The sequence below is a fragment of the Sminthopsis crassicaudata genome, chromosome 4 (genome assembly GCF_048593235.1).
Source record: "Sminthopsis crassicaudata isolate SCR6 chromosome 4, ASM4859323v1, whole genome shotgun sequence".
NCBI classification, from domain to species: domain Eukaryota; kingdom Metazoa; phylum Chordata; class Mammalia; order Dasyuromorphia; family Dasyuridae; genus Sminthopsis; species Sminthopsis crassicaudata.
The window spans coordinates 67,057,708-67,084,699 of NC_133620.1; the positions used below are offsets into that span (position 1 = coordinate 67,057,708).

At 36.5% G+C, this 26,992-nt stretch overlaps 1 protein-coding gene across 9 annotated transcripts in view; it reads left to right on the forward strand.

Annotated features, from left to right (window-relative positions):
• The window catches only part of RASAL2 (RAS protein activator like 2), a 320,395-nt gene that overhangs the window by 277,907 nt on the left and 15,496 nt on the right, over nt 1–26,992 (forward strand). For 6 of the 9 annotated variants that reach the window (XM_074308462.1, XM_074308456.1, XM_074308454.1 and 3 more), the window contains 9 exons: nt 7,296–7,449; nt 7,893–7,991; nt 10,463–11,017; nt 12,290–12,434; nt 16,111–16,255; nt 16,416–16,652; nt 17,787–17,988; nt 20,346–20,545; nt 21,323–22,184. In XM_074308462.1, coding sequence (XP_074164563.1) covers nt 7,296–7,449; nt 7,893–7,991; nt 10,463–11,017; nt 12,290–12,434; nt 16,111–16,255; nt 16,416–16,652; nt 17,787–17,988; nt 20,346–20,545; nt 21,323–22,184 — 2,599 coding nt within the window. The remainder of the gene's footprint in view (nt 1–7,295; nt 7,450–7,892; nt 7,992–10,462; nt 11,018–12,289; nt 12,435–16,110; nt 16,256–16,415; nt 16,653–17,786; nt 17,989–20,345; nt 20,546–21,322; nt 22,185–26,992) is intronic. The other 3 variants (XM_074308463.1, XM_074308457.1, XM_074308455.1) reach the window with 1 other exon arrangement.

The following is a 26,992-nucleotide window of genomic DNA, read 5'->3' on the forward strand; positions in this document are numbered from 1 at the left end:
GCTAAGGGATAGGGACAGCAGGTTATGAAGATTTTGAACCAAGGATTTTATCTTTGATCCAGTAGGTAATAGGGAGCCACTGGAGCTGATTAAGTAGAGGGGTAACATGGTAAGACCTTCACTGGGAAGATAATTTTGCCATCTGGATAGAGAATGAACTGGAGTGGAGTGAGACTTATAGTGAGCAGGCCAATAAGCAGACTATTGCATTGAGCCCATGTGAGGTAATGTGGGTCTGCACCAAGAGATGTCCATGTCAAAGGAGAGGAGCGTGGACAGGCAGGAGACAGTGCTAAGGTACAATCAATACATCTTGGATGCAGATTGGTTATTAGTGCTGAGAGAGAAGAGTTGGAAATGAACTACTTTGTGAACTTGGGTGACTATGAGGATAAGGTGCTTGTGCATGGTATTGGTCAAATTAGGGAGCGAAGTGACCTTAGGGCATTCAGTTTGGGGCATGTTGAGTTTAAGATGTCTGAAGGACATTCAGTTTGAGACATCCTATAGGCAGTTATCTTCAATGTAAGAATTCAGGTCTAGAGGTTCCACCTAGATAAGTAAATTTGACAATTATCATCAGAGAGATAATAATTGAAGCAGTAAAAGCCAAGGAGATCCCCAGGTAAAATAAAATGTGGAAAGAAAAGAAAAAGCCCAAGGACAAAGCCTTATGGGACACCCATACTCAGCAGGTATGATCCAGCAAAGGAGACAGAGAAAGAACAATGAGAAAAGTAGAAGGAGAACCGGGAGAGAATTATGTCCTAAACACCTAGAGAGAAGAGAAAAAAGAGTGATTGATAGTATTGAAGGCTGCAGAGAGGACAAGGATTTTTGGCACTCAAGAAATCATTAGCAACATTGGAGAAAGCAGTTTCAGTTAAATGGTATCAGAAGCCAGAAGTGGAGGCACCTATTATAGGCAGCCTTCTCAAGGAGATTAGCCTCACAAGGAAGGAGAATTATGGGATGATAGCTAGCTTTAGTAAAGATGAATGGATCAAGCAGCTAGTGTTAGTATTTAAATCTAGGTCTTCTGATTCTAAATTGAATTTTCTTTCAACTCTGTTATGCTGCCTGAGTAATTTGCTGATGGGGTTGGGGGTGAGGAGGAGGAAGTAGATTGAGGAAAATGAGAACATAAAAATAATGTATTAGTCTATGGAAGGATCAAAAAACAGAATCTCTGGGGTGTGGAAGGTATGATCCAAGAAGAGTTTGTAACCATTGAGGAAGGAGTTCAGGTCTATTTTCAGTTGTCAAAGGGGTTTGACCTCAGAATAAGTCCTCTCAGGGGCTTGGGCAATTTCTATGAGGGGACAATGCTATAGCTTTTCTCTGAAATTAAATATAGGCACAGGTGAAGAGAGGTGACTTGTTTAATTAAATATCAAAATGTTGTAATTTAGTTTCCTTATATTTCTGATCTTGTGATATGGAAAAATACCTATATGTATAGAATTTGTGAGTAGAGAATTGTAGAGCTAATTTTTACTTTTAAAAAGTTGTATATGTGTGAATATGGGATTACTTAAAGAAAAGCTGTGTTAGAGGTTGTTCCCAGTCAGGTATAAATTATAGCAACTTATCTCTGAGGTTTCTTCTCACTCTGAAATTCTGTGATTTTTAGGATTTGGTGCTTGCTGTTTACCTTTGCCAGTGTAGCATACAAATCATATGAAATCTCATAAAGGCTTTAGTGGCCCATCCCTTACTGCCTTTTAGCCTCTCTGATGTATTAGGCCATTGTCCTGCCTGCTCTTAAATAGGTTCCTTAAAGCTATTCCATAAATAGCTTTTTGTCTTTGGTTTGGGTTTTTAATTTTTTTTTTAATTTAAAGTAGATTGGTTAGCAAAAATAAACACAGAACATAAACAAATAGGCTCTTTGCTGTAGCTCTACCAATGGAGTTAATGTTCTTATGCAACTGAGGCTATCTTTGATCTGTTTGAAAACAAAGAGCTCTCTCAAAGTAAGAGAAGGTGGGGAGATGGTGTAAAGGCATTATAGCAGGGAAGTAAATATGTTCCCAAACCAGAAGAACCCTCATTGGAAGATCAGACAGAACAAGTTTAAGTAGAATTCTAACTAGAAACAGTATCTTCTTTAAGAATAGGGTAGGTGGACTTCCAAAAACAGAATCATGGACTTAAAGATATGGACAGGCCTGGCTTGCTCAGTGGCTTCCACATTGAAGACCTTTAATAAATATTTTTACTTGAATTAAATGTATTCCAATATCCTCAGTTTATAAATGAGGAAACTTGAGTCCACCAGGATGTTAAATGACTTTTCCTAAGTGTTGAGGGCAGTAGCCCTTTGATATTCCTTGTTTGATCTCCAACTTCCTTTGGGACTTGGACCTTTGATGTGGTCAAACTAGTTTGGGCTATCTGAGATGGCCAGGGTTTTACAGCCTCCCATTCTAATCTGCTCAGATAGGCCAAATGGCATCAGGAAATTCCTTTTTGGGAAGAGACTTCGGTCTCTACTCAAAAGATAACAAGAGAATCCTTATCTTATTTACATCACTCTCTGACTGAATGATTGTGCTCTGGTATAAAAGAGAGAACTCAAAAATCCACTTTTTGCAAAATGGGCCTTGTACCATGCAGCCATTTTGCCCACCGGCTCTCCAGTGTTTCCATTCTAATTAATAAAGACTATGTTTCCATACAGCATTAAGTAGCAAATTCCTTTGCTGCCTACCCTGCCCTTGGTTATTTTGGGGAAGGAAGGAGAGAGAGAAAAGGAACTGACCCATCTTTGTTTAGACCACAGTTCACTCCTCATCATTTACTCCTCATCACTAAGGTCATAGAAGGAATAAGTTGCAAAGGCAAGATTTGAATCAGGTACCACTAGACTGAATAGAGTAAAGCTCATTGAGTTTCTGAAGTTGGAATGATGGCATGGACCATTTTGTTCATTGCTCTCTGCAGTTTTTAAGCAAAGGGAGGTCCCTTAGCAATAAAAGCTAAGAACTAGAAACACTCCAATGCACTGTTAGAAAAGTGCACCTGTGCCTACTGCTTTAGCTGCAGTTGTTCTAGAATTCAGTTAACTGCAGAGTTAAGCAGAAATTCTACATTAGAATCCAGGATCCCATCATTGATTTTGTGTTGTCAATAAGCATTTTAAATGAAAATGTTCCTGAGTTTGGAACTGAATCAGTAAACATATAGCAGATTCAGCTAAGCCATCTAAGCATTCACTGTTAGACACCTTTAATGCCAGAAGGCTTGGGGGGGGGGGGGGGGGGAAATGGTTTTTAATTGGGCAGTTAAACTATGAAAATCCAGCTGTGTTTTCCTTTTTATGAGCACTAATCAGAGTTCTTCATCAGTCTGTCCAATGGTATGTTTTCATTCAAAGGATCTTTTTAGTTTTTAAGACTTAATTTCAGATGGGGACAGGGTTAAAGAAGTATTTTATCTACTGTGGTGAGTAATTGAAAGCTTTTTCTTTGTAGCTGGTCTTTTAAATAGGTCAAGAACAGCAAGCAATCTCGATCATGAAAGCAACTTGACTTTAAACCTTCCTTTTTTTTTTATTGCATACTTATACACTGGGATTATATAGAAATAAAAGTGTTTTGCTATTTCTGCTGATATTCAAAACCAAAGTATATAGAACTTTGTGTCCATAGTTAGAAGCAAAATTATCCCAGTTAAGTCCAGAGAGAGTCAGAATGAAAATATAAATTATAATACTTTGTTTTGTTAAGAAGGAAAGCCTTCTAATAAGGATAACAACAATGCCTGCTAAAAAGCTATTGTACTTTAAAATTTCAAAGCACTTTAGGATTATTATCTTATTTGATCCTCACAACAGATTTGGAAGAGGTTAAATGACCTTCCCAGGATCATACAGCAAGTAAATAACTAAAGCAGATTCCAAATTCAGGATTTTCTGACTCCAGGGTGATCACCTAAGGGCTTTAGTAATTCAGTAATTTTATGGTACATTAAGATTTGCTGTTTATATCTAAACTCTAAATAGTGGGAGTAGTGTTAAAACAAAGTTTGGTACTGTCTGTCTTCCTAGAAATATAGACCCAGGTGACCAATTAGATATACATGAGAAATTTTGGATATAAAATTATTACCCCAATAGTCCTAGGCCTAATATTCACTAAGGAAATAATTATAGAATGGGGCAGTCACCCAAAGCTACAGAAACTCTCAGAGTTTTTTAACTCAAATTTAAAATGAAAATTTTTGGATGAAATAAGGGCAGATCAATGTCATTTAAGTCTTGCTTTAGCTTGATAATTAAGCTGTTGAATAGAAAGATAAGCATAATCTTCCCCTCCCTTACTGGTATCTGCCTGACTGTCCAGTCTTGAATAAACTAGCTTCTTTGCCTTTCCCACTTTCTTCTCAGAAGCATCAATAACTTTTCTTCTTATGTTGAAACTTTTTTGGTTCATAATGTAATCATGGGTTTCTTTATAAGCTTATTGTATTCATATGCTGGATAAAAAAGAGAATTGTCTATTGACTATTACAATTGAGAATCTTGGATTATTAATTCCTTCAGATTGTGTGATTGATTTGTTCTATGGTTGCTAACATTGACTTTTAGGAATAACCAAAAGAATTAAACAGAAATATATCCACATTGAAAATGTAATTTGAAGGATTTTGTTTACCTTTTCCCCAATAGCTCATGTGTAGCTTCTCTAATTTGAGGTAAAAATAATGTTTATAACCAGTAGATGAGGGAGACAATTGCAGAGGAATCCAAACAGATATTAATAAAAGGTAGAGCACGGTAATCCCTCCAGGACCAGGATACAAGGCATGAGGGCTGGGCTTGGATTACATCACATAGCATGGTTAAATACTACTTCTCTGATTTGTTTCTTAGCACTTTGGAAATCAGTTCTTTCAAGCCCCAGAGTTATCAGAGATCCCATAAACTTGTTAACCTGGAGGGTGGTGGGGGCCTAATCCTTGCTTCCCTGCTTTTGCAAGCATGTTCCCTGAGCCCTCCTGCCTTCCAGGTCTAATCTCCTTGTAGGTGCGGCACCATGGCAACAGGCCCATCCCTGAGCAGCTGGGCACGCCAGAACCTTGTTTGTGTTACCTGAGGGGCAGGAGGCAGCCTGCAGCAGGAAAGGAGAGGACCGGAGCTCACTCCCCAGCCTGTTTGGATGAGGCTGGAATTTTTTCCCTAAGTCTTCGTTCCTGCTCAGCTTCTAATGAAGGCTTGAAATAACTCCTGGGGAAAAAAAAAGACCTTTCAATAATCAAGGGCGGCAGGAAGATTCTCTTCACTGGGCCTGTCTTCTGAACAGAGACTTGGCTTTTGAAATGTAGTGCAGAAAGCAAGTTGGGGGACCAGGACATGTGGCACCGCCATGATTTGGGGTTGCACTGCCAGGTGGCTGTACAATTGCTTCATGTAGGTGGATGATTAATTTATTTGAAATAAAATGTATAGTCTGTTTAGAAAATGGAGAAATGTAATTATGTGAAGACTTTTCAAAGAAGCCTCTTGTTAATCCTGCTTCCATTTTAAGTATGCCCAAATCCTTCCTGTTAAAAGAAATTGGGGGAGGGAGGGGACTAGGAATTACTTTAGACTTCCACTTCAGCGACTCCTGCTGGGAGAAATCATGGAGAAGCCCCGGTAGGTGGGAGCCAGCTTCCATCAGCCAGATTTTCGGTGAAATGGATTGGAAAATTCTCAACATAAATTACACTGGCTAGGGGTTTTCCCTTCTATCCCATTAGGATAGGTGGGCATCACTTATCAGTAGCTAAGGAGGTAGGTTTGAAACAGACAAGTAACAAGTAACCATTGTAATCCGTTTTGAGGGGAAAGGAAAGCCTAACAGCTGCCTCCATCATTTTCAGGAAGGATTGGGGTGAATGTGCAGAGTAGATAGCATTCTTCTATTTGCCATTTTTAATTATTAATGAGATTCTGTGGTGTTATTCATTTGAATTTTAGAAATTTTGCATTATTTTTAAGAATGTAGGGAAACCTGAGTTGAAGTAGTGGTTGATTTTGTGGAAAATCAAATGGGATAGAATTCTTTTTTACTCTCTACATTGTTATATCCAAGTCTCCATAAGAGTTAGGATGGAGACAAAAACCTCTAGTACCAGTTTCTCATTTCTTGTTTCATAGTCTAAAAGCTCCAGGGGCATTAAGTATCTGCATTTATTTAACATGATTACTTAGAGGAAATGATGGGAGGCACCTATATGTGTTTATTTGTTTTCAACAATAAAGTAATTTGTAGAATATAATTCTTCTGATATGTGCTACTAAGAATTTGTTCTTGGAATCTTTTAAATGTTTTATGATAAATGAATGTTAATGATTGTTGTATGAACATCCAACTCAGAATTTTAAAATACTGTTTCATAGTATATTATTCCAATAGTAATTATTCCAAGCTAGGTAAAGTACAAGCATCAAATGTCAGCTTATGCTAAAAGGAAGGGAATTCCTGCTATTCCTTTGATACCTAAGAAAGCAAATCAATTAGGATGCACTAATAGTAAAGATTGAGATTGGTTCCTCTGGAAGAGATTAATAGCATTTATTTGCAAAAGATGTGGGTGACCTAAACAAGTTTCCCTTCAATGTGCTTCTTTTAAAAATACTATCAGTGAAAGAAGTCTTTAAAAATCACCTACTGGAAGTGATGTTAGTCCTTTTAAGAAATGGCATCTCAGAACAGTACTTTGAAATTGACTGTAATAATGATTTCATAGTGTAAAGAATTCCAGGATTGACACAGAACTCTTCTGTGGACTAAATGAGGGATTTGGACCAATTAACTGAAGGAAATCTAGCATGAAAAATTAAAAAAAAAAAAAAAAAAAAAAAAAAAAAAAAAACACAGAATGAGGTGATAGCAATTTCTTCTGTTAAAAGAAATGGGACTAGAGCAATAGCCTGGGGAGAGAGGGAGGTGGTAGAAACAGAACTCTTGTGTCAAACTTTTTGCAGAAAAACCCAAATTTTTTAAGTTTCTCCATCTAAAAAACAGGGATAAAGAAGAAAAAAAAAGATAATAAATACAGGAGAGACTTTAAGAGACTAATAAAATCATTGTATGTTTGTGGACTATGTAAAATCATATTTGTATACTATAAACACAAATATTTGCGAACCAACTACTAACCCATTCCTCCTTTTGCTGTTATTTTGCTTTAATCATTTTTATGTTGGTCATTATCTTACCACAGTAGATCTTAACACTTTGGCTATAACTAACCATCTTCATCCTTTATTAGAAATGCTTTATCATTCCCCTTCCATCATTTAGGTCTCGTGGATTGCCCAAGTTAAAAGAGTCTCGTTCCCATGAATCTTTACTCAGCCCATGCAGTGCTGTAGAATGTCTGGACCTTGGCAGAGGAGAACCAGTATCAGTAAAACCACTGCACAGCAGCATACTTGGACAAGACTTCTGCTTTGAGGTAAAGGAGTAAGGATTGAGAGAGTAGTTAAATGTATTGCTTACCATATGATTTTCTGGATTTAGAACTGTGATAATGAATTTTTGGTTAGTTGATTATCTTAAAGAAATAGATCATTATAAACTATATATCCTCCAAAAAATGCAATAGGAAGAAATAGGAAGAAAGTAATATTTGCTAAATCAAGTTATTTAAATTCTTTTTGGCCTATTGTTCCCTAATTGAATAGATCATCTAATTCTCAACTGTAGGTCACAGGACAAACAATATCACACTTGCATTATATTATTTTTCAGAATTGATAAAGTCTTCTTATAGTGTAACATTTTTCAAAACACTAAGGCCCAAATCATAAGTGGTATTTGAAGACATTATCCACTACATTGTAAAAGAATCCATAGCCCTAGTCTCTTTACCTTTATCTACAATATGTTGTGTTCTAGGTAACCTACTTGAGTGGAAGTAAATGTTTCAGCTGTAATTCAGCTTCAGAGAGAGACAAGTGGATGGAAAATCTACGCCGAACAGTACAACCCAATAAGGTAATATGGTGGCCTTGGGTTCTTAGCAATTCCAAGGATTCTTGGTAGCATGATTAAGCAGTACAACTCCACAAATGATCATTTGATTAGAGACAGAATGTATTAACAAATGCTTTTGGAAATGTTGTATTCCTCATCAGAATTCATTCTTGAAAGTTTTCCATAAATCCTCAATTAATTTATTCTTCAAGAAAAGCTTTTAAACGTGGGAGTCCAAAGATCTCAAGGGATCTATGTTGAGATTTCAGGGGGAAAATTAATTTGGATGAGAAGAAAATACCTCTTTATTTTCACTAATCTATAACTGAAAATTTAGTATTTCTTTCATTTGTTTAAAATCATTTCTAAGAAGATATAAATTTCACCAGAATGCAACTGGAGTCCAGGACACATACAAAAAGTTAAGAACCCATGTCCTACAGGGATCCTATCTATCTTTCCCTGAACTTTTAGATATCTGCTTATTAAAAACCTGGTATGCATCCTCAGATTATTCCTGGCCTTCATAATCTTCATTAATCCAAATTTTTAATGCGATATGGCCATTTCACTTTAGGTCTCTGTCATTTCCTCTCAGTACCCAGTTCCTGTTTATTGGTGAGAGTTATTAGAATTCAAAATGGTGGTTCTCTTTGTTCATCCCACCTTCTTTTGAAGGGCTGAAATTGTTAAAGCAAGTCAAAAATGATTAACTGCTCTGTTTTTTGTAGAGAGACAGCAGATTAGCTAGATAATTGTGCTTTCATATGGAAAAGTGGCACAGTAGCCAGAGCATTGGATTTAAGAGTAAGAGACTCTTGAGTAAGCCACTTAACTTTTCTCTAACTCAGTTCATTTATAAAATAGGGATCAGAATAGCACTTACCTCACAGATTGTTATGAAAATAAAAATGAGATAACATTTGTAAAGCAGTAGGCAAATGTGAATTTAGATAAAAACAAACCTCTGATTCCCAAATTCCTCATCCATATCTTCTTTGTTTTAGCTTTTTTTATTAACTGTCCCTCCCCATTATTTCCCCATACCCATTGAACAAATAAAAGAAAACAAAGTCCTCAAATAAAGCTAAATATATAACTACCTAGTCCAGCAAAACTAATTCCCACATTAGCCATGCCTGGAATTTGTCTCCTACTGCATTTGAAATACCTCACTTCTCTTTCTAGAGATGAGTACCACATTTCAGCCTCATTCTTCTGGATTTATTTATCAATATGTTGATCAGAGTTTCTTAAGTTTTTTTCATTCTCTCTAAAGTTATCATTATGTTTTTGTTGTTGTTGTTGTTGTTCTTTTGCTGAGGGTTGCCTAGTATCCAGCTAGAAAGTAGAAAGTATCTGAAGTTGTATTTGAAATCAGATCCTGACTTCAGAGTCTATGTTCTATCTCCTATAGCATCATGTAGCTGCTCCCAATGTTGTCATTAAGTAAATTTTTCTCCTAGTTCCACTCATTTGTCTCTGAATCAGTTAGTAGAGGTCTTCCCTATTTCCTTTGAAACTGTCTCAGAATCTCTGTAAGTACAATAACATTCCGTTACATTCATATACTACAGTTGTCTAGTTGTTCACCAATAAAAAGACATCCCCTTAGTTTCCAATTTTTGATTCCACAAAAAGAGCTGCTATTAGTATTTTTTGTATATAAACCCTTTTTCTCTTTCTATAACTTTTTTGTGGTATAGCTGGATCAAAGGGGATATACAGTTTGGTATCTCTGTCTTCTTTTCATCCAGATAAATTACAGTTTACCATATCATGTCTACCATACTATCGCTCTGGTTACTAGATTTGCAAATGCAAGTATATTTTATTGACAGATATCACAGCTCCATTTTCCCACTCTTTTTAGCTCTCTTATTTCTTTTGAATAAGTATGTCTTTCCAGGATCTCAGCTAATGGGCCTCAAACCAACAAGATTCAGCAGTACTCATAAAATCAATTTACTTTAGTTATTATCTATAGTTTGTACAGCTGTATATAGTATGAGACTTGAGAGTTTATTGAAGATTATTTTCATGTATTTTGTCTCCTATAAATTTCTAGATTTCCTATTCTCCTGTTCTCTCTGTAATCTAGCCGGGTTGACATACTTAAAAGTTTTTTTCCCCTTTTTTCCTTTTTAGTTTAAACATCTTTTCATTAGATTTACAGTTGCAGGCAAATATATTTTTGCCAGTCCTTGTGTTAAATGCATTCTATTTTTGGTCATGTGTCCATCATCCCTATATTTTAAGATACAATCCATCAGTCTCTGACATTGTGTTATTAGCTAAATCATTCCCAGGTCTTCTTTTCTCATCTGAAGTTCTTGCCATCATTTGATATCCGTGATGAAAATTAACACCTATGCATTTAAGGACTTCAGTTTATTATTAATGATTTCATAATTCTACAGGATTGGTTTAAACCACAGGTTTCTGATTCTGAGATAACAGTACTTCAATTTGGCTTTATTTTTTCATTACAGGACAATTGTAGAAGGGCCGAGAATGTTTTACGGTTGTGGATTATCGAAGCCAAGGACCTGGCCCCCAAGAAGAAGTATTTCTGTGAGCTGTGCCTTGATGATACCCTTTTTGCTCGTACAACTAGCAAGACCAAAGCAGACAATATTTTCTGGGGTGAACATTTTGAATTTTACAGCCTTCCCCCCCTCCATAGCATCACAGTTCACATTTATAAGGACATGGAAAAAAAGAAGAAAAAGGACAAGAATAACTATGTAGGACTTGTCAACATCCCCACAGCTAGCGTGACTGGCCGCCAGTTTGTGGAGAAATGGTACCCCGTGAGCACGCCCACACCCAACAAAGGGAAGACCGGAGGCCCATCTATTCGGATTAAGTCGCGTTTCCAGACCATCACCATTCTACCTATGGAGCAGTACAAAGAATTTGCCGAATTTGTCACCAGCAACTACACCATGCTGTGCTCTGTCTTAGAGCCTGTGATTAGTGTGCGGAACAAAGAAGAGCTGGCTTGTGCCTTAGTGCACATTCTTCAGAGTACTGGCAGGGCCAGGGTAGGTGGAGAAGGGGAAGTGGAGGGCCCACAAACTGCAAATTCTGCTCGACATGATTATACAACTAGGACTTTTCCTATCAACTTATGTCACATATAAGAGTGTGTGTGTGTGTGTGTGTGTGTGTGTGTGTGTGTTCATAGGGTTAGAATAGCTTGTTGAGAATGCTTTGAGCTGAGACAGAGACCATTCATTTTGTACTTGAAAAGAGCAGTGTTTATTAAAATTTCTTAAACGTCATTTAGAATAAATCCATGTACTTGATCATCAGCAAGGAGCATGCAGAATATAGAGCATGGCCTCAGAACTATTGAACTGGGTTCAAGTTCTGCTAGTTCTATGATCCTATCCTATTGCCCCAAGGGAGCTCTCTGTGTTGTGGAAAAGGTCTGCATTTGTAGTTAAAGCACCTCACCTGAAGCCTAAAATCCTATCTTCCTCATTATGTAGCATGCTGGCTCTGAAATAAGGAAGAACTGTGTTTAAATCCCATCTCTGACACTTAACAGCCATAGGACAGTTGACAGGCCACTCAACTTTTGTGATCTTCAATTTTCCCTTCTAGAAAATGGACTTAATAACTGAATATTTCTTAGGAATATATAATAGGTGCCAGTGAGCCTCAACATGTGTACTTTGCAAACTTTGAAGAGAAACAGACATATACATAGATAGATTATTATTCTATTTTATGATTTAATTTACTTGTAGTAGTCCAGAATTTTCTTGTGCTATTATTAGTAATTTGAGGTGATATTTAATAACACAATTTTGGGAATACTTCTCACTTTCAGTATGTTAGGTATGTCTTTTGTTCCTTAAAATTGCTCATCAATAGCAAAAAAGTACTATTGATGCTTATTAATCAGCTGTTCTTTTGTGGTTCTGAATTACCCTAGATAAAAGTCCATTAGTGTTTACAATTTTGATGTAAAATGAAAAAAATCATTTAATAATTTCTACCTCTTTTTATTTGACAGTCATATACTTATAGTTTCCTAGTTTACTCTTCCACCTTATAGCAGCTAAACTGACACCTTTGACACTCAAAAGCAAAGAAAAAAGAATTTTTTTTTCCTGAGGCAATTGAAGTTAAGTGATTTGCCCAGGCTCATACAAAGAAAAAAGAATCTTAAATGAGTTCTGTCTTCTAGTCCTAAGAGACTCCACTAGTCTCAGTTTAGAAATAGGGCATCCATTAATCACATGATTTCCTGCAATATGCATCATTTTCTCAGTTGCCTTCTGCTTTCTTCAACCATGCCCTTCCAGGATTTTCTGACAGACCTGGTGATGTCTGAGGTGGATCGTTGTGGAGAGCATGATGTATTGATCTTCAGGGAGAACACAATCGCCACCAAATCCATTGAGGAGTATCTGAAGCTCGTAGGACAGCAGTATCTCCATGATGCACTTGGTAAAAAGCAAACCCCCATCCATATCCATTGTCTTTTTGCTATTATTTCAACCTAAAGGGATAATAGACTCACTTTAGTTGCTTTTTATCTTCAATTTGTTCTGTAGTCAAGTGTTTTTTCTCATTTTTATACTTTATTCCTTTGGTTTTGATTTTGACTAAAGTCAAGATACTGTGCAGCTTAATTTACATAAGTCCCTTTTTGCACTCACATTATAAACTGTATTGTAAAACTGCAGATGAAGCTTTTAGAACAGGTCTGTGTTCATTATAGGTATTCAGTAAAATATATATTGACTAAATACTTATTGTTGAGTTCACAAAACAATATCGCCTTCATACAACATGGTGAGTTAAATAAATTTCCATGTGAATGCGATAAAAATGTATTTCTATATTTTGAATAAGAAAGAGCAATTTAAATAGATGATGAAGATTATATTTTCTACTGGGACATAAAACAGTTTAACAAAGACTTAGGACAAGGGATTTGAGTAATCAAACCGATCTGTTACTTTATTTAAAATATAACACAAATGGCCAATGTGGAAAAAAATGGTTACTCTCAGTGGAGTAATTTTCTCCATTGGTAAGTTTCCTGGAGGTAGATTGTGTTGTTTATTTTGTGATTCTTCATTGTGCTTTGTGTGTACTAAAATTCCTCTCACTGGATACATCAATTAAGTTGTTCTTCAGTTATGCTTTGGGTCTTTGAACTCTGAAGAACCTTTCAGCTCTATTACTGCAACTGGAATATCTTCTGTAATCAACTGAAATATTTTTGGGTTTTTTTGTTTTTTTGTTTTTTAATTTTTTAAGGAGGAAAATGACAAGTAAAAAAAATTTTTTTTCCCCTGAGGCAAATGGGGTTGTGACTTGCCCAAAGTCACACAGTAGGAAGTGTTAAGTGTCTGAGATCAAATTTGAACTCAGGTCTTCCTGACTTCAGAACTGGTGCTCTATCAACTGCGCCACCTAGCTGCCTCAATCATGTGTATTATTTTTCAATAGCTTTTTATTGACAAAACATATGCATGGGTAATTTTTCGACAATGACCCTTGCAAAATTCTCTGTTCCAACTTTTCCCTTCTTTCCCTCCACCCCCTCCCCTAGATGGCAGGTAGACCCATACATGTTAAATATATTAAAGTAGATGTTAAATACAATATATGTATACATATTTATACAGTTATTTTGTTCCTTGGATTTAGAAAGAAGGTAAAAATAACCTGGGAAGAAAAACAAAAATCATGTGTATTTTTAAAGCAATTCCCAGAATGTATTCTAAAGTCAGTGTCAACTCAGTAGACAATACTGACCTAAGATAATCTGTACTTTAGATAAAGTACCAGAGGAACCTTAATCATCTAAGAAAAATTAAATGTTGTTAGCATAAGGCCCTTGCTTAGCCAACGAAGCATACCAATAAAGTTTAATATTAATACTATTATAACCAGTAGACATTGACCCCAAAAGATCTTGAGCTAACCCTCAGTTAATTAGAAAATGTAATGGACAAGAATGTCGACAGGTTCCTCCCAGAAACTTTTTTCCTTTAACTCTCTGAACTTGGCATTCAGTGCCTAAATGGTATTGATTAAAATGTCCTCAGAATGTGGACAGGATTCAGCTTAAAATTTGTATAGCACACAACTGTCTTAATCTGTTTTGATTAAAGCAATGCAAACTCTGTTGCCTTGTCTTACTCATACTGGTTCCTTGGAGTTGAGATTCACCTTTGTGATTAAAATCCAATCAGCCAATCAACAAATATTATGTACCAGACACTGGGCTAGGCACTGAGGATGCTAATACAATAAATAAAACCATGAAGGATCTACATCTTAATCAGACAGAAAACAGGAAGCTACATCATATAAATAGAATATTTATAGGCATACCTTTACACAGGTATAAATAGAATAAATATAAATAAAGGAGCACAGATAAATGCAAAGTAATTTTTACAAGGCATTTTTAAAGGAAGACCACTGGGGATCAGTTAAGGGCATCAAAGGACTTTATGCACAAAGTGATGCTTGATGTATCTTGGATTAAAGGAACTAAAAGTCTCAGTAAAAAAAAAAATGGATTTCAGAGAAGAAGCTTTCTTCCCAGAAAGAAATTCCACCAGACAGGTCCTTAAAGGAGTTCCCTTATATTGGCCTTACTTAAAAGACCTCCAGTGATAAAATTGAATTCATTTCAAATACTTCTATGTTAAAATATTTTTGTTTAATCCCCAAAATTCCCAGAAAATAAAGTATTGAAATTTAAAGGTAATAAAAGTCCCGGAGTTTTCAAAGGACTGACTTTCATTTGAACAACCTATTAAGAAGAACCCCACTTCATTTTTGATTTCCCATAAACAATAGCAGTTATAAATAGATCTTTGAAGATTTTAAGTGTTTTTAATTAGACACTATGGGAAATATAATATATCCAGAAAATTCTGTTATTATTATAAAACATCCATATTATCAAACATTTTATCATTGTGTTTTGAAGAATGATTCAAACAATAAATCTAAAATACCTTAATGCATATGGTAATATTTTTTTTTAAATCATTTGTTTTATTTGGCTTTTCTATCAACAGCAATAATGGAAAGTACATGTTAGTAACTGTGAGTTATTAGTATCAGTTATTGAGTAGCCTTGGAGAATTACCAAAAAAAAGAAGATATTATGACCATAATTTTATGACATGGGCCACTTTCTCTTAGATCATTTTATACTGAATTCCTTGCATTACAATATGATCATCCTTGTGTGAGTTAGTAGATAAATAATTAACAATATAAATGTTAGTTTTAGGCATCTAACATCTTAAAAATTATACAGACATACATATATCACTCTTAGCAAATTTGTATCTCAAAATTGATACTTGCTGTTCTCCATTATAGCTTTTTAAAAATGAATTTGACTCCTTATCACATTGTTAATTATATCAAGAATATCTTATCATGTTAATAGAGAATGTGCCTCCTAAGACAACTGCGCTTCACGATTCCAGGGAAATGATTTTGATCACTTCATTGAGTTCTCGTGAAATTGTTTCTGCTCAATGGTACTTAAGGAACGTAAACTGATTTGAAAGGAACAAGGACTATTCTTGCATCTTCCTTAGAGATCTACCATGAAATACAAATGATATAGAATATCTATAGTCACAGGTCTTACTCTTCCAAGGTGATGGGTTTAACTGTACTTTTAGATGTCTCTTGGAGAAAAAAGGACATCAAGAAGAAACTAGACTCCAGTTTGTCTATTGTTGGTACCATCATTAGTACTTACAGTCATAGTTCATTCAGATTTTGTGGTCTATGTTTCTTAAAAGGTGATAGCAATGTTGACCAACTGTCTACTATATTGAGTCTTTATAATGGTTAATGAATTCATGTTTATTAAGTAGCTTGAGGTCTTCAAAAATAACACCTCTGATCTGCAACATCATTATCTAGTCTCTGCCAGAGACAGGATATCTCTGGTACCTAGGACATGGTTTCAGAGCAATTACCCTTGATGGACAGTCATTCAAGCCTGTGGCAGATGCCAAAAAGCAATTCCCCATACTAAATTCTAGGGCAAAAGACAATTGCCAACAGAAAACCTAAATAGGATTTTGATGCTTATAATTGTTGCTATCTGTCATCTTCTTCCCTCTAATAGGGGAGTTCATCAAGGCTCTGTATGAGTCAGATGAGAATTGTGAAGTAGATCCCAGCAAATGTTCATCCAGTGAACTGTTTGACCACCAAAGCAACCTGAAAATGTGCTGTGAGCTGGCTTTTTGCAAAATCATCAACTCTTATTGGTGAGCATATGGGCATCATTTTTTGCCTAGATGACTTAAATATTTGCATATAAGATTAACTATAGGCTTTTTTAAATTTCCCAACTAAAGGAATATGTTGTGTCATACACTGTTTTGTTTATATTTATATTTAATTGGGGTTTTCCTTTTTCCTCCCTAGTGTTTTCCCCCGTGAATTGAAAGAAGTATTTGCATCTTGGAAGCAACAATGCCTGAACAGAGGCAAGCAAGATATCAGTGAGCGTCTGATCAGTGCCTCGTTGTTCCTCCGTTTCTTGTGCCCGGCTATCATGTCCCCCAGCCTTTTCAGCCTTATGCAGGAATATCCTGATGACCGGACGTCTAGGACTTTGACACTCATTGCCAAGGTTATTCAGAACCTTGCAAATTTTGCCAAGTAGGTGATGGTGACATAATGACATCTCTCAAGTATTAAAGTTAAAAAGGAAAAAGAGAGAGAAGGAGGGAACATTGACAAATTACAAATGTATATAAACGCTTGATCGCAGACTACCTTAGTATAAAAAAGAAATCCTGGAAGGATTGCATGATCAGATTTTGTGTGTGTGTATGTGTAAGAATTTTCCAGAAGGGTACCACTACTACTCTGCTGTATTCATCTGTAAATATATACACAGTCACATATCTTTACTGAGAGTTGAACTAATTCTGATTAAAGTTACAGCACCATTAAAAGATTCTCACTAAATAGCAACTCTTTACTGTTCGTGTTCATGTAAAAAAATATTTATAGGAATTGTTATAATTGATTTAACCATCATTTTGTATCAGCATTTATTGAATATCTCTTAAGCCCCCAATGTCATGGTGAACACCATGGAAGCATTCAAACATAGTGCTTGCTTATGAGAAGTCCGTAAACTATCTGGAGAGAAGGTACCATGTATCTTCTTAAAGATATGAAACCTTACATGAGACCTTCATTAAACTATGTATATGTTACATGTATGATATAGGCAGTAAGTACTGCTAAAAGAGTTTGAAGATGTGAGAAATTAATGTTAGCTGCATTAATTGTGGTGAGCTTCATGGACTTCATGGACTCATAAACTTTGAAGGATAAAATTTGGCTGGGGATGAAAGGGTGGAAAAAAGCATCTCAGGTGGGAAAAACAACACTGGCAAAGAAAAGCATATAGGAAGATGGTGGTGGTGGTGGTGGTAATAGCAGTAGTAATAGTAATTGTGACAGCACTAGTAATATTTATATGTGATTTAAGGTTTGCAAACATTTTACATGTGCTGTCTCATTTGACTCTCACAATTACCTTTTGAGTTAGTGGGTGACAATAAAATGAATGACTTTGATGGAGAAGGAAAGACTTTGGATATAATTCTATCATCTGTAGAAAACCATGAAAGACTTTTGAGCAGAGAAGTGAAATGATAAAAGTGTTATTTTAAGAAGATTTCTAACCTTTCCTAACTCCAAAAAAGAATGTGCCTTTTTATTCCCTTTTTTACAAGCATATTCTACATAAAAATTAATCTTTTTTCCCCTTTGCTTCAGGTTTGGTAACAAAGAGGAATACATGGCTTTCATGAATGATTTCTTAGAACATGAGTGGAGTGGAATGAAGCGCTTTCTTCTGGAAATTTCTAACCCAGACACCATCTCAAATACCCCTGGCTTTGATGGCTACATTGATCTGGGCAGAGAGCTTTCTGTTTTGCATTCCTTATTATGGGAAGTTGTTTCCCAACTTGATAAGGTAAAGCAGGCTGGAAGCATAAAAGGGGAGATGGGAGATATGGAATCTTAATGTACCTGAATACAGGATGGCATGAGAGTGACTCATTTCAGCACTGGTTGAAAAGATAACATTTGGCCCAATGGTTCTAGTGGTAAGCAGGTTTGTAAATAGAACGATTCATCCTAAATGTCTAACTTGCCTTACTGTGTATACTACAGTGCTTATTATGTAGACAGAAGAAATAGAGGTGCAAACAAGAAAGCTCTTTGAGTAACAGTACATAGTATGTGCATTTGTAATAGTGTCCTCATATTGGTGAAATAATGAAAAACCTTGTGTCACCTATAATAGTGGATTTAAAAGTTTGTGAAAGTTATAGTTTGCTGGTTTTGGTGCTTCAGCAAACATCTGATATCAAATATTTAAACTTGCAGTCCAAGTCATACATGATAGAGTGAATCAGGATCCCATATAGTTATTTCAAACAGAAGTGTTGATTTTGTCATAAAACTGAGGAAATTATATTCAAACTAGAGAAATACATTTCCTTGAAGTCAGAAAAATGGCTTTCATAATTGCTAATGCCACAGAATCCACCTGGGATTTGAAAATCCAGGTGTGTTGTTTCTCCACAGGTGTGAATTAGACACATAGGAAGCAATCATCATTTTAAGTAATTTCTTTTTCTGACTGTTATCCCACTTGGAGGTTAAAGAAAATTACATTTTCTCCTGTTCCTGATTAAATTCTATCATGCCAATCCTATCTTTAGGAAATTGGACAGGAAAAACAGTCTCCACAGAGGAGAATAACTCAGTAGACTTTGGTTACCAGTAAGATTTGTGGCTATAATTATCTATTGATGTGTCTGTTCACCATGGATATGATATAAATATATATGGTAGTATGTTAGAATAATTTCCAAAAACAAATATACTTTATCATGATGAAGATCTATATAATTATTTTCTAGTAACATTTGAACATTTAGATGCAAAATTAAGATACCTCATATTGCAAAATTTATTTCCAAAGACCATTTTCTTGGGGCCTCTTAAGCAATAGTGTATGGCAAAATCCACAAGCATCAGCTCTGTTCTGGATCTACCTTGTGGCTTTCACATCTGCCCGAGTATATCTGAAATGTTAACTACTGATCAAAAAGAATCAATAAGCAAAATGTGAGAAGAGAAAGAGGCAGTATGTTCTTTATTTAAACAGTATGGAAGAGTTTACTGACTGCTTAGAAAAGGGATTCTTCACTTGGAATCCATGCACTTGTGCTTTTTAAATATCTTGGTGGCTATATTTCATGATAAGAGATTCCCTATGTTATCTTTATTTTATGCATTTAAAAGTATTATTCTGAGAAGGAATCCATAGGCCTCATTACTCTGCCAGAAGAGTCTGTGAAGCAAAAGACCAGGGAACCCTGGCTTGAAGCATAAACTAAAGCTAGAGGAGGCCGGTTGAGCTTGTCTTTGTTCCCCATTAAAGTCACTAGGTCTTCAACAACAATCCAGAGGTCTAGTAATAGAGAGAAAAAAAAATAGGAGAAAGAAAGCTGGTACTGAAAGGTTATTATTTTTTATTGCAAAAAGCATCAGCAGGGTTTGAAGTATTTTGTGGAACAGTATTAGCTGAGTCTGAATGATGGTTTAAAATCTCTGTGGTGTAAATTTGCTGCTTCTCCACGAATCCAGACAGCCCTTAGAAGCTGGGCTACCCCTAGGAGCCTCTGCTGATGGCTGTTGATAGGACGTTGTTGTAAAGAGATTTGTTTTATTGATGCACATTCAACTGGCAGTAGAATGTGGCAGTCAACATACATAGAAAATGAGATGTTCCTGCCAACCTCCTGCCCCTCCAGTACTCCCTTGGACCCCTGAATGCAGCACCTTCTTGTATGTCGGCATGCATTTCTTTTCCCACATGACTTGTTAACCCTGGAAGTTCCCTCCAGCTAGCCGGTCCTGTAGCTTTTGAATGCCTTTTTATTAGGTATTTGGTTTGCCTTATTCCTGCAGCCCATCTTGACCTACTCCACCCCCACAGACTTAGTCTGCTTTGCATGCCCATTTTAAATTGGAATGGCAATGTGGTTTTTATTTAGCATGTCTTTATTTTTTTTTTTTTTTTGCATTAATCCTAATTTCTTTTCTATTTCCTTTCTTTCCTCAATGTCCGCTGCACACCTTGTTCGTCTCTTCATCTCGTCACCATGGTTACGCTGCTCCATAACAATGCATTATGAACTTGCCACACACACATGCAAAAACCTACCCTTCCTTCCAACCTTCACCCCTCCATCAATGTGCATCATCCCCCCCAAAAAAAAACCATGGCGGATGTTCCGATGCTTATTATCCAATCAGGGTGAAAATTCCTTCCTACAGGCGACTGTGGCAAAGTTGGGACCACTCCCTCGTGTTCTTGCTGATATTACCAAGTCTCTCACTAATCCTACACCAATACAGCAGCAATTGAGACGTTTCACTGAACATAACTCCAGCCCAAATGTCAGTGGCAGTCTCTCCTCGGGGCTGCAGAAGATATTTGAGGACCCCACTGACAGGTATGAAAGAGGGAGGATTTAAACTAATATCAAATAGATGAAATATCAAGAGATTTGGTTAAATTCTAGAAAACAAAGATCTACTTAACTTTGGACAGTCTCCCAATATAGTGGATATATCAGTTACTTCTCTGGGCCTTGGTGGTTTCAGCTGTAAAATGATGCAGTTAGACTAGCTGGCTATTCTCTAGTTCTCGTGTTTTTCAGTTTTAATGTTTAATGTGAGTGATTGAAAAGTTACCTTGAGTGAAAAGGAAGGGCCTTCAATGATCTTCCCTATCCCCATATTTGATTTCTTTCCCAACAGTAGTAAGTAGAAAGTAAATTCCAAAAGAGTATATTTGATCTATAGTAAATGAAACTCTAGTTCTAATATATTGAATTCTAGGTATGCATGGATAAAGGGGGAACATAGAAGGGGAGAGAGAATGGCAAGACCTAGAAGATCTACAGAGAAATTTTGCCCTATTGGGAAAAATTAGGGAGAAGATGATAATAGGTTAAAAATCAAGAGATTTGGGAGGGATTAAAACATATTTGAATATTATTTGAAATACAACAAAGTAATAGCAGTAAGATTCCTTTAGAAAAAAAAAACCACAATAATGTAACATTTTATCTTCAAAATCAACTCACTGTGAAATTCAAATTTGAAGAGAAAACTGTGTAAAAGAGAATAATTGGTCCCATGAAATCTCAGAGAAAATTGTCATGGCTAGTGTGAATTACTTGGGTTTTTGCCTGGGTGGTAACTCAAAATCTCTTTCTTTTTCACAGCGATTTGCACAAGTTAAAATCTCCAACCCAAGAAAACACAGATAGCTATTTTAGAGGTAAAACGTTACTGTTGGTTCAGCAGGCATCCTCCCAAAGCATGACTTATTCAGAAAAAGATGAAAAGGAAAATGGACTTCCTAATGGCAGGAGCATTTCACTTATGGATCTTCAGGACCCTCATGCTGCTCAAATGGACCATACATCCATCATGCTGGATGTGCCCATGCGGTTGACCGGCAGCCAGCTTTCCATCACCCAAGTGGCCAGTATCAAACAACTCCGAGAGACACAGAGTACCCCACAGAGTGCCCCCCAGGTGAGGAGACCCTTGCATCCTGCCTTGAGCCAGCCAGGCAGCCTCCAACCCCTGTCCTTCCAAAACCCAGTTTATCACCTCAACAACCCCACCCCATCCATGCCAAAGGCCTCTGTGGATTCCAGTTTGGAGAACTTAAGCACTGCCAGCTCCAGAAGCCAAAGTAATAGTGAAGATTTCAAACTCAGTGGACCCAGCAACAGCAGCCTGGAAGACTTCGCCAAACGCAGTACCCAGAGTGAAGACTTTTCTAGGCGGCACACAGGACCTGATAGACACATACCTCTTGCCCTTCCACGGCAAAATAGTACTGGGCAAGCACAGATCCGCAAAATGGACCAGGCCGGGCTGGGCGCCCGAGCCAAAGCCCCCCACTCTCTGCCACACAGTGCTTCCTTACGGAGCACAGGAAGCATGTCAGTGGCTTCAGCAGCCTTAGTGGCTGAACCCATACAGAATGGAAGCAGGTCCCGGCAGCAGTCCTCCTCCTCCAGAGAAAGTCCCGTCCCCAAAGTGAGAGCGATCCAGCGGCAGCAAACACAGCCGGTAGGAGTACAGTTTAATACAGATTTTGCAACAACCCATATAGTCTATTAGCTAGGTCCTAACAACACCAGTTGTTAGGGAATCCAATTTAAAAAAAAAAAACCAAGGTGCTTGCTTGATGGAAGTTTCTGCTGACTCTTAATCTGAGAAAGAAATTAAACCAGATCATATCTGGGTAAAGAAAAGGAGGCTTAGAACTAGAAAGGCAAACCGAGTGCAATTTCACTCAGTGCTCTTCAGGGCCCCCTGTGCCAAAGTACTAAGTGGGCTCTCTCCTTTTAACAGTCATGTCCTTCACTGTTAATTAGTCAGGTGTATGGCACAAAGGAAGTGATGGAACAAACTAAAGAGCCAGCAGGCGAGCTCAGTTGTTTAAACTCTATAAGTCAGCCACATCTTCTTAATTTTCTCTCAAGCTTATAGGAGTAGAGTGTCGCATCTTAAAAGTCCTGTTTGTTCTGCTGGGCCCTGCCTTCCTTCAGAGCTCCCTCTGGAGCCAGAGGCCCCTAGAGCTTTTTCCTGGAAGTGGTGAGAAAAACAAAACGGCTGAACACAGAGGAGTAAAGGCAATGATATAGGGAGGTGAAAATTAAAGAAATTCATGTGGTTAGACTCTAAGAATTTTCAGACCACTGCTATTTCACTACATAGGCTTTGCCCAAGCAGTATTCACCCCCACACTAAACAATCCTAAAAATTAAGAGAACTGCTACTCTTGACTGTTAGCTAACACACCCAGTCCTTTCATGTTAGTTTCATTTTACAGGTTGAATCAATAGGACATATTTTACTATTTGAAAGAAGTTTATTACCTGGAAAATATAGGTACATGTTGCTTTTTTAAAAAGATGAGCTCCTAAAGAGATTTTTATAATTTTTTTTTCTGTCTAATCCTATTTTAAAACATCCTAAGGGGACTGATAATTCCATGACAAATCATTTCATAAGGTCAAGAACTCTTTTTATTAAAATTAATTTTTAAAAAGTGAAATTTGTATGCTTCAATCTGCATTCAGATTCCATAATTCTTTCTCTGGATTTGGATAGCATTTTCCATCATGAGTCTTTTAGTCTTTGATCATTGTATTGCTGAGAAGAGCAAAGGCTGTCAAAGTTGATCATCCATACAGTGTTGTTGTTTCTGTGGGCAATGTTCTGTTCATTTCACTCAGCATCAGTTCATGTATGTCTTTCCAAGTTTTTCTGAAATCCACCTGCTCATCATTTCTTATAAAATCATGATATTCCATTACATTTATATACCCCAGTTTGTTCATCTATTCCCCAATTGAGCATCCCCTCAATTTCTGATTCTTTGCCACCACAGAGAGTTGCTGAAAACATTTTTTCATGTGGGTCATTTCCCATTTTTTTATATCTCTTTAAAGGATCCTTTTTATAAAACAAATTAATTGTTAATATTAGAAAAAAGTCAACATGTATATCCTCTTCAGATCCACATAAACCAATGACAAACTTCATGTTATTTGTTTATAAATTGTAATTTTTCAAATATAGGCAATTATAAATGGCAAATATGTTCAAAATTGGGGGTTAGGGTTTAGAAATTTTATGAGTTCAGACTTGATAGAAGAGAGAAAGAACTTAAATTCAGGAACATTTGGGGACAGAAAGGAAGGGGGAGGGGACAGGCTCCCTAGTAAGCTTACCCAGTAAGATAAAGCTTTTCCAGTGGTATGCTTGGGGCAACATGAAGTCACTTAACAGGGGAAAACCATCTGGAAGAAGGTGGGAGAGTGCCAAAGACCATTTGGGTGTATAAAATTTTGTTTATATCTAATGGGAAGAGAAAATTTCCACTGGTCCTCCTAAACCACAGGAAGTCCTCTTCCCAGGACCCAGAGCTCAGCCTAGTTCTTTTAATAACTTCATGGATTTGAGCTGCATTATAAGTTAAATATGTGTTGACGGATCTGCAGAAAACCTAACCCTTATCCATAAAAATCAGCTTGCACAAACTTTTGGTCACAGAATCCTCTGCTAGCTGGAAACAGCCCACAATCCTCTTTGTTGCCTGTTCCTTGCTCTCACTACTATTCCAGTTAGCGTTAGGATGTGAGCAAACATGGTCACCTCTATGGTACATGTGCTACAAATGGGAGGATTGATGTGGTGCTCTGGCAAAGCGTTTTACAACACTCATTAAGACATTCCTTTCCTTTTGTTCTTTAGTTACTCCTGCCAGCTTCATTAGTTGATGAACAAATGAATGAAAATGAATGACAAAGCATTTATTAAGCATTTACCAGTGCCAAGCATGGCCCCTGCAATTTGCTTGCTGAAATTCCCACTCATCTGTCAACTCTGCCTTTTTCTACCCAACCTATTTATTTCCTGTTTCCCAAGTAGTGGAATATTGGAATGGGAGTGGGGTTTTTTGTTGTTGTTTTTAATCCTTTTCTTTCTTGCTTATTCTTTGCTCTATTGTGGAATCTCAAGAGTTCTATAGTCAGCATTTTTCCAAACAAATTCCTCTACATATTTTTAATTGCAAATTATGTTAGGGAATTCTTTTCTCTCTGATATGTGGAGGATTTCTTTGTGGGGTTTGTTCCGTGGGTGGCTATAATTATTGGCAGCTTTGTCTTTAGCAAGTTCTACTTATTTCTCAGTACTGAACAGTGACTATTATTTGGCTAGGATTTACTGGCTTCAGTCTTTTCTATTTAGTAAGTAGGAGGAGAACAAAATTTCTAGTGAGACTATTCCAGTGACAGAATTTTTGTCCTTAACATTTTGTACTACAGCCTTGTTATTCTTAAGAAACTATTTTCCAATATTTTGACCCTTACTTTCTATGACCGATTTAAGGATTTCATTTTCATTCTTGTCATTGTTTTATCCCTGACATCTTATGCATCATTTTTACACATAAAATGGCATATTCTGTTTTAAATTTATCCGTTGTTCACATTCAACATATGACCTAAATATAAGGGTTGAAACTTGACAAACATAACACTACTGACAAAGACTAATGAAATTTTTCTTTTGGGACATATGAAACTATCCCAAATTCAAACTATTCAGTGATTCTTTTTGGCTGATTATTATAAGTTTTTAATTAGGGGCTTTACTTTCCTATTTTTGGCAGTGAGGTATACTTGCATGTACAAACTAGACCTGTTCCAGGCTTGTCAAGAAGTTGAAACCAACTAGTCTTTCTTACATCTAGTAAATCTCTTGTTCTATGACTCTTATAATGGCCAGGATATGACTAATAGTATCAGTCAAAATGCTTTAGAAAGGATTGTCAAGTCCTTATATCCTAAAGCTTTTTCATGTTGTATTTCCATAACAAGCCTATACAGTCTTCCAAGTTTTAACATCAATTATCCCCATTTTCTTTGACTATAAGCTAGGATAAAAAACAATTTTTGCTACCTGCTCAACTTAAAAAAGAGTTGGAAAACAAAATTTTCTATTCATTTTTACATTATTGGAAAAACAAATCGCTTGGAAGTACCCTGGTACCAATCTACAAGCATTTACTATGGGCATATTAATGTAAACTACAAAAAAATAAAAAACTCAAGCCTGGCCCCAAAGGAATTTGTCTGGAAGATGGAAGTTTATATTGGTGAAACAATTAGAGAGAGAAAGGGCAGTATTTAATTAGAAGCTAAATTGTGTGTATAGACTTAGCAACATACTCTAAAGAGTTTGTAAATTCTTTAAAGAGTTCAGAAGAAAAGAAGACTTTATAAGCCAGAATCATCAGGGAAGCCTGCATGGAGGAGTCAAAAATTGAGTTAGGCCTTGACAGGTGAGAAGGGTGGTGACTCTTTGTCCCAAAAGGCAAAAAAGGGAGAATGAATGGGAATTTTAAGGGAGCCAATTTTAGGCTTATGTAAAGAAAAATCTCCAGCCACTAGAGCAATGCAGAAGTATGATGGACTTCCTTGGAGTCCATCTCATGATGGATTCCTTCTCAGGAGTAAAGACTAATGGACAATTTTTTAGTTTTGGTGTAGAAGAGAAACGGATTAGGTAAGAATCACTTAACAGCTTTGTGATTTTGTGAGGGCAGGCCAGGTGAAAAGATGGACAAAAACATAGTTTCCAAAGGAGCACTTTGGGTGTGGGAGGCAGAATTAAGGTTTGTTTTATGTGTTAGGAAGTAGTGAGAAATACAGCTTGAACGTGGGAACTCTCGGTGTCTTTTGTATATTCTCTTCAGTTGACCTGGCAAACCCAAGGGTTTGAACCATTTTTTTTTTAATCCAAAAAACTATTTTACCATTCACTGAGAATAACAAATGAACCTTGGTTTTTAGAGTTTCCTTTTGGATAATTCAAGCCTACAGCTGGTCTAACAACTAAGTCTCTAAAGGCCAAGACCTGTCTCCTCTGTTCCCTGCCACATCTCATCCAATTTTTCTGGTACATTGGATATAATCAATAGTTTCAGTGATGAGCCACTATTCAGCTAGGCTTGGTTAATAAGGTAAAGAGGAAAAGTTACTGGATTACAATGGTCTGAACAGTTACTCTATTTTTAAAACTTTTTAAAAATATCATTTGTTATATAGAATAACTCAGTACAGTGGTTTTGAATTTACTAATTAATGAAAAAAACTCTTTAAGTTCCTGCTATGTGCTAGGCACTGGGGATTCAAAGATAAAAAGTAAACCCATTTCCTGACACGAAGGCACTTACATTGTATTGTATTAGGATGTAATATTTTATTGTATCTATTGTAAGAGAATACATTCTATTATATCTATAAAAAGAGTGATGGCTGAGGAAGAGAGTGTTTTTATAGGGTGGCTGTAGAATGGTGAGT